We start from the raw sequence: 14,035 nt of genomic DNA, 5'->3' as shown, positions 1-14,035 counted from the left end.
ATGAAAATCATCAATGAATAATGGAGAAAATCAAAAGATGCAACACATGGAATGCCACCTACTATGCATTTCATAATGTCATGCACAAAATTTAGACAATATTAAATGCCTGGTGCTAAAAGACCATTTCCAGAAGTAATAATGTAACCATTAACCGTACTGTCGCCCATACCTGGTCAGCATTATAAATGAATGGGTAAATACAGGAAAGAGTATGTTATCAGTGTCTGTATTGTAAATATTTGACTATAATTCTGAAAAATACAGGGCAATACAGGCAAAGTATTTACCAATTACAAAACTAGTGTTTATTCGTGTTGTATTAGCCTATATTTACCATATATAGATTATTCATGGTAAATCATGCTTTCCTGTATTAAGCATAGTCTCACCTGTATTCCTGGTGAATACAGACAATTGTCCAGACAAATACAGAGTGGATTAACAGCTTTTCACAGGAAATGGATTAAGTTTTTAAATAAATCATAATAAAATGTTTATTACTGTGTGAATTATTTGTTATAACTACTGAAAACAATGAAAATTTAGTTTCTTCAGTTCAGATTACCTGTTGTAGAGGCAAAGAATAATTGGGGATTTCTCAATCCCAATTTTTGTAATAATTGGTTCTTTATTGTCACTGCTGATAGTACCGTGTTTTTATAAAGCCTGGGTGTACCGCGCGTGTCAGCCATTCTAAACGAACGTACTGAGTAACCAATAAGATTGCGCGTCAAAGTGGATTTGGAGTGACGTGATGGACGTAGTTCTATGACGCAGTGATCACGGCGCCCTCTGGAGAGGCAAGCATTGGACCTCTCTCTACCGTTGCCATGGTATGCGCAAACAGCATGCGCAACGTATCAAAACAATGTAACGGGAAGTCGATCGAGTACATTGGCTGGCTATGCAGTCGACGGAATAACACCTTTTTGCAAGAGATTGGAGAGTAATTTCGCCGTGAAAGTAGATATATTTGGCAAGGATTGCTTAGTTAATTAGTTTCTGATCTTAAAAATTACTGGATGAAAGCCAAGGTGTGAATCAATTAACAGTTACGAGCTGGATAATCCGTAATCTGCCAACTGCGAAAAGGACGAGCATACTAGCAGTAGCACCCGGCCTGATACGTACATGTACCTCCATACAAGTATTGTGCAACGTAAATTGTACATCGTTAGGGATTTTTGGAATAACTGACAGTTTGTCATTCACAATGCCACATTTAAAACAACCCAAAAGAGTACAACCGCTTTGGAAGGAGTGGGACTATAAAGCACAAAAGAAAGGTTTACACAGAACAGTTTATTCTGTAAACGGAGACGAATACACAGGAGAATGGCTAGATAACAAAAAACATGGTAAGTTCTTTAATAATGTGTATCCCTTCTGGCTGAATTTACCAATCAAACATGAACATTTCACCCACCATCATGTTTAGAATTCTATAAATCTTAATTCTGTCTGTATGTCAAATGTGCACTGGGATATCTAAAGCATTATCTATATCTCGACCTTGAATCCAAATAAGGTAGGGCTGCACTAATCTATTATTAATTAAACTTGATCTTGTCAGATCTTGTGAACAGCAACCAAACACAGCCACACATACACATGTAGTTAGTCCTGTTTGCAGACGGTACACGCGTTTCGCTCAAGGAAGGGACGACTTAGGGACCGGTCAGGGGGCGGTGGATTCTTAAATCGGGCCGACAAAAAGTCACTGACCGCCCCCCCCCCCCCCCCATCTGTAAAACCAAAAACAGGCTGGATCCCCCCCCCCCCATATATAATATTCACATGACAGCTATTTTTTGATCGTGACTCACTGTGGACTGCTTGACTGTCTTGCATCTACTTTATAAGGTCCCGGGTTAGCACTATCATAATTATAATTATTGACTACACTGTACACAGGGTAAATATATTCCAAAAAAAGGAGTTTAATAGCATCTTGACAGTGAAAGGTAGGGAGAAAGCTTGAAAAGGGAATATGTACATCTCTTATGGGGGTCCTAGGGAGTCTCCCCTAGAAGCCCTGGAGGATTTTTACTATGAAAAGTCAATTTTGAGACTATTCAGACCCTTTCAGACAATAATTTCCAAGCTTTACAAGACAGCACCAACATGTAAAAATAGCGCAAATATTGCGTTGCCGCACAACTTCATGTTCAGGGCAATGATAGATATATAATTTTTTGAAGATTTAAAGTTGTAACCAAAACAAAATTTTCATACCTAATTTCCATCATCATAATCCAGCCATCCTATGTTAGAAGTGTACAAGACAAGTATAGCAACATCCTAATCAAACTTTAAAGGGATGTGTCTACAAGGTTTTGTACTTCTTTATTTTTTAAAATCAATTTGGAACCAAGTCATACCAATGTAACATGTTTAACTTTCTTGGTTGTCTTATTGTAATATTTTAAACACAAGCTACATTCAGTTTATATGGGTAGGTGATGAAACAGCTGTCTTACAACATATTACATAATCAAGTCATAAACCAAACTGGCCATGCTACAGGCTTTACCACCAGAGGAAATAGTAAAGTAAACATTATAGTTAATTAACAATGTACTGTTCTCACTGTGTCAGCTATTAATGAGGACAAATCTACACATTCTCAACAAAGTTAAGCTCAATCTACTGGGTAATTTCAGAGTTGAAGATTTTTGAGGAAAAGCAATGATATAGAATAACACTTCTAGAAACATCTCACCAAGTTTCAAACTCATTCACTTAGTACTTTTTGAGATATAAGTTTTTGACCAAAAATGAACATTTTTACACCTAATTTGCATATCACTCATGGAATCATGGTATGCTTAATATTTCTTTGTCCATACATCCCTAGATACATTCCCATTAGCCCAATCTGCTCAGTAGTTTTGGAATTATAGATTTTTAACCAAAAAGACACATTTTTAGCCCTAATTTGCATATCACTGATGGAATCATCCCGTCATGGACAAATCTTACTTTACATCCCCTTAAGAATGTTCCCACCAAATTTCGCACCAATCTGCCTAGTAGTTTCTGAGTTTAAGTTTTTTGACCAAAAATCACATTTTTTGACCCAAATCACACAACTGTGATGCGATCATTTTGATTTGAACAATTTCCCAACTAGACACCCAAGGTAATGGACCCACCAAATATCGTGGCAATTGGTTCAGCGGTTTTTGACTTTAAGTTGTTTACACACACACACACACACACTAAGAGGGAAAGAGCTTGAGACTGGGATATGTCCACCTCATGTGGGGGTCCGAGGGGGTCTCCCTCTAGAAGCCTGGAGGATTTTTACTCTTAAAGCCAATATTTAGGCTATTCAGACCCTTTCAAGCAATAACTCACTCCATGCTTTACAAGGCAGAACCATCAAGTATCAGAAACTATTCTTTATAACTTACATGGGGTTGAAATATATTCTTAAAAAGTTAAATGGCATTATAATATACATGTAGTAAAGGTGAGCACATCTAATGGTAGTATCATTGGTAGGGGAGATTTGGAGTTTAAGGCAATTTTAGACTATCTTGGCAAACATTTCACATCTTTAAAAGACAATATCATTTCAAATTAGAATAGGGTGAAAATATTTAAGAAAAGTTTAATACCATTATGACAGTAAAAAGGTTGTTGGTGCATCTGATTGTTGGTTGAATGTACGAGTGACCTCTGATGGGGTGAGGGAGTCCTTGGGGTTTTCCCCCTGGCAGATCTGGAGTTTTTTGCTTCTATTAAGGCAATGTTTAGGTTATTCATAGAGGTAATATTTCCAAGCTTTGAAAAGCTAATGTAAATGTAAGTTTTAAATGAGTTTCCCATGTCACATAATGAGGGGCCCGTAACATTGGTATAGGGGCATTAATATTGCATGTATAGTAAAGTCACCGGTATGTTAGAGAACTTTAGGTGGTCATACCTAGTGTACAGTGTATAATAGAAACTGGAATCTGATGAGATGTGATAATTTATAGTGTCAATAACATGTAGTGTCCAAAATAGATAGTGTAATCCCTTCTGACAAGTTCATACTGACAAGTTAGAACAATTTAGATTAACTCTTTTGATAAACTATCTATGAAAATTGCATTATGAAACCTTCAAGTTCACTTTTGCCCCAAAGGGCAATATAAGTGAAGCATTAATTGTGAAACAGCCAAGCATTTATACGACATGTTCTGTAACTAGTGTGGTAGCTAGGTAATACATGTATATGTATATTTATAGTTATGCTTGAACTAATAAGTAATATTAAAGAATTCATATAAGAAACAGGGACAAGAACAAATATTGACATGTACCACATTTCAGACAAGGCTATATGCCATTGTAGAAAAGGATTTTTTTCTTCCATCACAATCCAAAACATAATGACCCCCCTATCCACAATTTTTAAAACAGCATGACCCCCCTACTGCCAATTTCAAAAACAGGGTAACTCCCCCCCCCCAGGCCAAAGAAACTGACCGGTCCCTTATTCCGTCTGCAAGCAGGATTAACACAAAGTATCCTGTATAATGGAGGAGATATAAGAGAATCATACCTTGGTATAATGGAAGTTGGGATAATTACAAGAGTACATGTACTTGTCATAAAACTATGGGTAGTTGTAAAGGTGATTGGGGTTGATAGGGTAATGTTTAGTGTTAGTATTATATTCATAATTGTTTTTCACAGGCAAGGGTACAAATAAATGGAAGAAGAGTGGGGCTATTTATGACGGTGACTGGAAGTATGGCAAACGTAATGGGTTTGGTACTCTGAGTGTACCAGCACAGAGTGGTAGTTTCAAGAAACAATATTCAGGTGGATGGAAAAATGATAAAAGACATGTAAGTGATACTAGAAGTATCAATACTGAGTATCGTGAACAATGTATAGTGGATAGTGGACCCATTGAGAACATCCAGAGGGTCTTTACTTGTTTGTTTGTTTGTCTGTCTACTTTTTGCATAAAAGTTTTGTCATTTTGTACATCACAGTTAGCATTTTATTGTGCCAAAGTAGATATAGATATGTCAATAAGCTACATGTAGCTAGCATTATGGGGCTTCTTACTTAGCCAGTTGAGTTGACTCTAACATGCATGTACATTTGTAATTGTACATGTAGTTAATGTCGACTCTGAGTTGGGTTAAAATTAGGTCAGGTAGAATGGGAGTTTTAGAGTCAACTAGGTTTGTATGATGTATTTCCTTGACTTTGTACATTATTTAAACAATAATGTACGCCCTCCCAGCCCATAATGGACGAAAGCAAACTTTGAACGACATAATGGGCGAGGCGACAGCCGAGTCCATTATGGAGTGCAAAGTTTGCTTGAGTCCATTATGGACTGGGAGGGCATACATTATTGTTATTATTTTATAGTTTGGCCAATTCCAGTGAATTTTTAGACCGAGAAACGCAAAACAACGTATAATATACACAGCGCTGAACATCGTCTGCCATGTTCGGCCCGAAAGCTGAATACTAATCATAGCGACACATGTACGTACACGTACACACACATATACACTTCAATGAACTGCTGTGAAGACAAACTTGTTTCATGAATGCATTGTATTTTTAAACAGTGGAAATGACAATCATAAGTAACAACATACATTTCGAAAAAATACCTAGTCGTACGAAGAAACAGAACAAATAAGCTTGTATTGTTATGCTCGTTCCGGGGCCGCGATACCCAATAATGGAGTACATTATCAGTAATAATGTACAGCGATGACGTCACAAAATTCACTGGAATTGGTAATGCTATAATATAATAGAAAATAAGGTGTGCTTTGCATGGGGTATAGTTAGAATGTAATGTTGGCTAAATAAATTATGTTTGCAGCTTTCCAAGCACAAAATTATTTCTATAAAAATAGTGTTGAGCTTTTAGGTTTTAACATACATGTAGACACTATCGCACAACCCTCGATTCTAGTCTACATGCATCTATTAGCAGTGCTTGACAGTCACCATTGACAACAACAAATCACAACAATTTCATGTAAAACTGTCAAATGAATATAACACCACTAATATATGCGTAATCTGTTTCATCAATTTGGAAACAATGCTGGACACACAAACAACCCCTGATTAGTATTATAGACGTACATGTAAGGTTTAATGCTCAGAATCAAATCTTGACCAATTGTTCTGATAAAGAATGTGATTAAATTTCAGGGCTATGGCACAAATTTCTATAATGAGCTAGAATACTATGAAGGAGAATTCTATGCTGACAAACGAAGTGGTTGGGGTCGTATGTACTATGCTGATGACAGTATTTATGAAGGTGAATGGTACGATGACGAAAGGAATGGACAAGGAATGCTTAGGCTGGGTAAGCACATATGTACAAAGTCAATATTTAGATTTTACCAGTAGAGTATATGTTTTTATGTTAATTGATTTAAGTACACATGTGGGGACAGGAATTTGATTCAGTTTCGAACTGATTCTTCAGAAATTAGATTAGGACTGTAAATGACTATTTTTACCATATTTTTGTCATCAATATACAGTCAATGAAAATAGGTATGAAGGATCATGGAAGAATGACAAGAAGAATGGACCTGGAAAGTTTTTCTATTTAGACAAAGGACAAATGTTTGAAGGTGTGTGGGTAGAAGATATACCTAAATGTGGGACAATGATAGACTTTGGTAGAGATGGTGCTCCAGATCCAACTGTATATCCAATTCCATCAGTAAGTATGATTTATTTATGCTGAGTCAACATGTGAAAAATTTATAATTTCAATCAATGTGTCATTTAAATTTCCATAACACTGTTCCTTTTCAGTGAGGAAAGGCATTCTTTTGATGACAGACTACTTATGAAAGTTGTCACACCACTTAAACACAGTAGATTAATAGTCGCTAGTTATTATTAGATAATACTGTAGTTCCACTAACATTTGTATACATGTACAATAGCATGGCAGTTTGCAAAGGTCATACAGTGGATACAGCAATACATCGTTGACATTCATGTAGCATCGTGATATACAACAGATGAAAAAACACATGCCTTGAGCTTACATGTTGACAAGGCTTCACACAAACACGGTAAAGACAAGATACATGTACATTGTGTAACATGTAAAAGCAACATAGAGACTGCACTCAGAGTAGCTCTGATGTAGGTTGACCCAACACTTACATGAGTTTGTTTCTATCTTTGGAAGTGAGTCATGTTGGAAAACAAATGTTCAATTAATAAACTTAACAGTTAACAGTTGTAAACAAAATGTAGCTTTAGAATGAGTAAACAGGATAAGCTTAGACAATTACATTGAATGTCTTTGCATGAATCTTGGCTCATTGGTGATTGCTATGAGAATGCAAATGGGCTGGTGTTATTTTGGGAATTGTACAAATGCACTGTTACTAGTAATTATTTTTGGAGTTGTACAAATGAAAAGCACCATGGCACTAGTGTTATTTTGGGAGTTATACAATGTAAGCACTGACATCTCAACAAGTCAATTTTCCACCCCAATTACTTTGTAAATAAAATTACACTCAGACATGTGATCCATCAGAATGTGAAGTGGTATGAAACTAAGAAGTGTAAAAAATATCATTAAAACCTGCAGTTAGAATGATCAGATTCAATGTGTAAAATTCCATGAATTACACAACACAGTGAAAACCTAGTTATTCTGGCCAGAAATGAGATATTTCTCGTAAGAAATATAGCAGCCATTCAACATATTGCTTTCACTGAGTGCTTGACTGTGCAGCCAATCAGATAGTACAATAGTAACTTGCTACTCATGTAAAACTTGTCAGTGCTTTCCTAATATCTGCTTTGAAGGGTTTCTATTTTGCATACAGATATACTTTGTCATTTGTCAGTTTAGCATGAATCTGACATCTGTAGATACTTATATAGTAGATACTCAAGACTTGAGTCTTGTAATAGCCGACTGTAGTACGCCCCTAACTAGCTGATAATGCTGTTTATATCATACATTTGTATGTTGGGAAAAGTTAGGACATGTAGAAATTTTCAGCAGTAACTATGAAATAAAGATTCTCCACCAGAGGGTCTATGCTATGAAATATAGACCCTCCATTGGATGGTCTACATGTACGCTATATGAAATATAGACCCTCCACTGGAGGGTCTATGTTGTGAAATATATACATTCATTCACATGCTCTAACTGTTATTGTTGTTCAGAATGATAGTTCCCACATTGTTAAAGGGGAACATCAACATTTGTTGTGTCATAACTTGATTGCTGTGGTGTCCCATAAGTTGATTGCTGTGGTGTCCCATAAGTTGATTGCTGTGGTGTCCCATAAGTTGATTGCTGTGGTGTCCCATAAGTTGATTGCTGTGGTGTCCCATAACTTGATTGCTGTGGTGTCTCACTGGTGTATTAGTGCCAGTGCTGCACTGGTTACAAGTTTTTTCAAGGGATCATCAGCAAATTGAGCACAATCACATACAGAGGTGACACATTCTAACATCTTTCTATATTCACACGTAATATTAGATTTATAATTACATCTAGAGAAATTAATATTGGCAAGTTGTATTGTGGGATGGTTAAGTCATCAACTATGTTCCCCCTTATGATTGGCTTAATAGCCACTTATCCTGTCTCTTGAGGCTAATCCCCCTTGTGATTGGCTTAATAGCCACTTATCCTGTCTCTTGAGGCTAATCCCCCTTATGATTGGCTTAATAGCCACTTATCCTGTCTCTTAAGGCTAATCCCCCTTGTGATTGGCTTAATAGCCACTTATCCTGTCTCTTGAGGCTAATCCCCCTTATGATTGGCTTAATAGCCACTTATCCTGTCTCTTAAGGCTAATCCCCCTTGTGATTGGCTTAATAGCCACTTATCCTGTCTCTTGAGGCTAATGCCCCTTATGATTGGCTTAATAGCCACTTATCCTGTCTCTTGAGGCTAATCCCCCTTGTGATTGGCTTATCCTGTCTCTTGAGGCTAATCCCCCTTGTGATTGGCTTATCTTCTCTCTTGAGGCTAATCCCCCTTGTGATTGGCTTATCCTGTCTCTTGAGGCTAATCCCCCAGTTTTCTTTCTCTGCAAATTAATAACTCTAAATTCAATCTTTGCACATCAGTTATTTTAAATCACAGTTTTCGATTAGTTTTCTCAGGAAAGGTAAAATTATTTCAAACCAAATGTCCAAAGACAAGTACAGTTACAAAACTCAAAAAAAAAACAATTGCGTCAGCATACACGTACACATCACATCTGGCTGAAATCTCATGATACATATCAGTTTTTACTGAATGGTGGCCACATTTGTAGTGATAAATGATTTACTGCATAACCCAAACATTTAAATAGTAGACTCCATTCAAGTGTCTATCTCCGCAATAGCAGGTGAAAGATCTTCACCTTTGACCTGGACATTGACATTCAGGGTCCGTTGACAAATTCAACAATTTGGTGCAGACACACAGTCACTGTAATATTTCTTTCTTTCCACTTATTTCTTTTAAATCATGCTGTCATTCACCAGTCACATAGAAGTAAATATTTGAGGGAGTGTATCTCCTTGATGTATGCATTTCAAAATATACAATGTAGGTATAGGTGCTGTTTTAGACTATTTTTAGTTGTTGAAACATTTAATACATTTCATATTTCAAATGTTTACTTTTTATCTGATCTGTTTTCAGTGTGAGCTGCAAGACTCTGATGGTGTCTTACAACAGGCAGAAGACATATTCCTTCAAGAACAAGAATAGAGTGAACTATCAGTATTACCAGTAATTTCCATTCGTGTGGACCTAAGTGTCTGAATACTAAAATATTGTCTACCATGCACCTGGACATTCTGTTGAAATGATAGCTTAGACAAGACATTCACACTTTGTATGCAATACTGGATGCAAGTTTTCCAAATAAAAGTATGAACTTTTGCCATGTTACATTGTGAGACTATGTTTGGAGATAGTCTGTTTCAAAATATTGCCACACTGTTTAAGGTTATCAGGATTCTGTTAATGTAGTGTTTTGTAGAGTTTTGAAACTCTTGCAACAGTCGGCTATCAAATGTCATCAAGATAAGTTTAGGATTGGGAGTCACTAGCGCATTGTACAATGCAAACTGGAAGTGTAGAATACAGTGCCCTCTAGTGTTGAATATTGGTGTGGAGGAATAACATACACTATGGCATACCAAACACTATATGTCCCTTGCAAGTTGCTGTTCCAGTAAATGGGGCAGGCCTACCCATCAATATTACTAAGTATTGTATAGCCCTGGTTTGGGTTATAACATATATACAAAAATGTAAATCCCAGCGTCATATGCATCCAAGAATTTTAGTATACAAGTATTTTAGTATATGTACCAACAGTTGCTTGATTCATTGGCAAATAATTCTATGTTGGGGTTAATTTGTTTTTTGTGGGTGAGCTATGGACACATTATTATGACTTAGTTATTTAACATGTTTGGCATGATTATTTTCTGATAGAATGCATCAAAAGTGTCATGATTCTGCATATGTCTAACATGAATACAAAAAATGTACAATTGAAACATTGAAAAATATATATCTGAAGACCAACTATGTAATTGTGTCATGATTGGCATTTTTGAAAATCAAAGGGAATCTAGAATTGATTGCATGATAGACTTTTTGCGGCTTTACCAGTGGGTAGAATACAGCAGTGCTTCATTGCACTAGTAGTAACATAGTAAAGGTAATTCCCCCCATGGGACACACAGACAGGAAGAGCAGCACCCTCACAGTCAATTGTGCAAAGGCTGGTTTGGTAGAGGAAGAGAGGAGATATTTCATAATTGTTAACATTCCTCTACATCATACAGACTAACTCATTCAAATATCCATACAAACAAGACATACATATACAAGCTGAGTAGCGGCTGTTAGAGTTCTTTTATTTTTTCCATACATGTAACTGCTTAGTTACATATCATAATTTAAGGCAAGTTGTTAGTCTAATAATAAAATTATGAAATATACAAGTGTTTGTTTATTTGTAACCCTATCTGTTAGCTATAACCTACACTTTATACACTAGTATACTAACTTTTGCAAAATGTTGTGAAAAAATCCCATACCCAAGGAATATAATCCTCACACCTAAGTAACAAAATTCATGAAAAAATATTCCCTTGTAATGCATATCAAGCAGTGTACTCATCTCAACAACTCCAAAAAAATTATCAAATGTAGACGTTTGGTACCCTGTTTGTGGCATGAAACAAATGATACACAAATTTAAGTTTTGATGTATAGATTAAATCTTCTTGGTTTAAAGTGCATGATACTTGGAGTTTACAACAAAGCACTCCACTCTACACAACATGACAACAGTGGTTACCCATAGTTTGTGCAAGCAGTAACAGACATAAAACTATTATTGTGGCATGTACATGATGTAGTGGGTTACATACATGTAAATTGATGGTAGCAGTGCTTTGTACTCAAGTTGGTGTATAAACTGGAAATCTATGCAAATGAAACATTATGCAGGTCTTCAAACAGACTTGGCCATTCTACTATGAGTGACATCATATCAATGTCCATTGATAGATTAATGTCAACATATCACAATAGTTTTAGTTTGTGTCTGTCTGAGCTAGTTGACAATGATCATGCCAGGAGAATACATAAACAAGTCATTGAAAATGACATAGTCCCCGCTATGATTGGGTTTTAAGGAACTGGCAGTTTATGTTGTCATTTTCAAACCTGGTTAATGTTGTTTGGCCTCATATGGTTGTTTTTGATATCACTACTCTGTTCAAGCATGTCTGACTTATGGCTTTGGACATGGAAAATTCACAAATAAAATGGCTGCCAGGCAGCCATATTGGATCGTATCATGACGAAAATGGATATGCACATGTATGTCATAGAACACTACGCTAATACCAACTTTGAATGAGATCTGTTCAAGCATGTCTGAGTTATGGCTTTGGACATGAAAAATTCGCAAACAAAATGGCTGCTAGGCGGCCATATTGGATCGTATCATGACAACAATGAATATGCACATGTATGTCATAGAACACTGTCCTAATACCAACTTTGAATGAGATCTGTTCAAGCATGTCTGAGTTATGGCTTTGGACAGGGAAAATTTGCAAACAAAATGGCTGCTAGGCGGCCATATTGGATCATATCATGAAACAAACTGACGTGCATATGTATGCCATTGTATGTTGCCCCTGTACCAAGTTTGAAAAATTTTTTCCAGGCATCTCCAAGAAATGGCTCTGGACGGATGGACGGACGGGCGAAACCCAATCCATAGGTCCCCTTCCCGGACTTCATCTGGCGGGGACTAAATATACAGATTAAAACTGAGTTTTTCTCCATAAATCACCTGTTGGCATGACATTAATTAATGTCAACAACTGGTTTCTGTCCACTCAACATGCTTGTCACAATTATAATAACATTGACAGATTTCACATGTATTGAAAGTGGCACAAGCTCAGTTGATAAGTTTTCTTACTTTATGCACAATACCTCAAATGTCGATGGATGTCTTAAATACAAGTTTTCTTTTAATACTTTATGCATGACCTAATTTGCATATCACGGATGGGATCATCATGTTGCAAATACATCTTCATCTACAAATCCCCAGATGCATCCCCATTAAATTTCAGCCCAATCTGCTCAATAATTTTGGGATCATGTCATGAACAATTCTCTGAATCTAAACACCCCTAAGAATGCTCCCACCAAATTTCAGCCCCATCTGCTCAGTAGCTTTGGAATTATAGATTTTTAACCAAAAATTCTTAGCCCAAATTTACATATCACTGATTCATGAACATTTCTTTATCTATAAACACCCCAAAGAATGTTCCCATCAAACTTCAGACAGATCTGCCCAATAATTTTTGAGTTTACATTGCTAATACGATCACTTTCATTAGAACAATTTTCCAACTAAACTCCAAAAGTAATGTCCCCAGCAAATACCAAGGCAATCGTTTGGCTTTTGAGTTTAAGTCATTCACACACACACAGACAGACAGACGGACGGACATGTATATACATGTATACCACTTGAACTTCATTAGTTCAGTTGTGCTAACTAGAGACTGAAATCAACATCCCTACAAAAAATTCAAAATATTCTTCCCAGTGGTTTTGGAATTTTAAGTTTCTTTAACTTTACGTCAACCACAGATAGGCAAACAGACAGAGAGATATATAGATGGACAAGACTTTTTATCATATCTGTAACATAAATGAACCTATTTTAATCATAGACAGTGTCTATGATTTAATTCAGCTGTGCTAAAAACAGCGGTTAATCTTTATGCCATTGACATTGAGATATGAAGTAGCCCATAAAAGATTAATGATTTCATTGCATCAATAACACAACAACCTTTCATTTCTAGGCTAAGTAAAAGCATTTTCTCACACCACAAATCATGTTTTTTTTAATCCAAAATGCACATCTCTGATGCGATCATTTTTATTTGAACAATATTCCATCTACACGCCCTAAGTAATGTCCCCATCAAATACCAAGCCCATCAGTTTTGCAGTTTTTGACTTTAAGTTGTTTACATACATACACACATCTGCACACACACACACACACACACAGACATTTCACCATGCCTACAGCACTACTGAACCTCAGTTTAGTTGTGCTAACAAAAACTACATATTTTAAAATCTAGTTTGCATATAAATATGTTGATAAATTCTTCCTCTACACACCTCTAGGAATATCCCTACCAAAATGCAGCCTATTATTCCCTGCACTTTGCAGTTTAGTTTTTCTTTTCAAAAATCCACTTTTTTACCCTATTCTGTATTCAGATGTTTATGGTGGTGTGATTGTTTTCATATGAATAACATCCCAGCTAGACATCCTAAATAACATCCCTGCCAAAAACCAAGGAATTGGTCCAGAACTGACTTTACACACACACACACACACACACACACACACACACACACATACATACATACATACACACACACATACATACATACATACACACATACATACATACATACATA

The 14,035-nt window shown here is 36.3% G+C and overlaps 1 protein-coding gene across 1 annotated transcript; it reads left to right on the top strand.

Annotated features, from left to right (window-relative positions):
* The first annotated feature begins 856 nt into the window (after window positions 1–856).
* LOC144448979 (MORN repeat-containing protein 3-like) lies at window positions 857–10,958 on the top strand. The gene is made up of 5 exons (XM_078139368.1): window positions 857–1,361; window positions 4,693–4,847; window positions 6,193–6,352; window positions 6,534–6,718; window positions 9,680–10,958. Exons 1-5 carry the CDS (start codon window positions 1,217–1,219, stop codon window positions 9,746–9,748), a joined length of 714 nt encoding a protein of 237 aa, XP_077995494.1. The 5' UTR covers window positions 857–1,216; the 3' UTR covers window positions 9,749–10,958.
* The last annotated feature ends 3,077 nt before the right edge of the window (window positions 10,959–14,035 follow it).

The sequence above is a fragment of the Glandiceps talaboti genome, chromosome 18 (genome assembly GCF_964340395.1).
Source record: "Glandiceps talaboti chromosome 18, keGlaTala1.1, whole genome shotgun sequence".
NCBI classification, from domain to species: Eukaryota; Metazoa; Hemichordata; class Enteropneusta; family Spengelidae; genus Glandiceps; species Glandiceps talaboti.
This window is presented reverse-complemented; position numbering and strand designations above follow the sequence as displayed.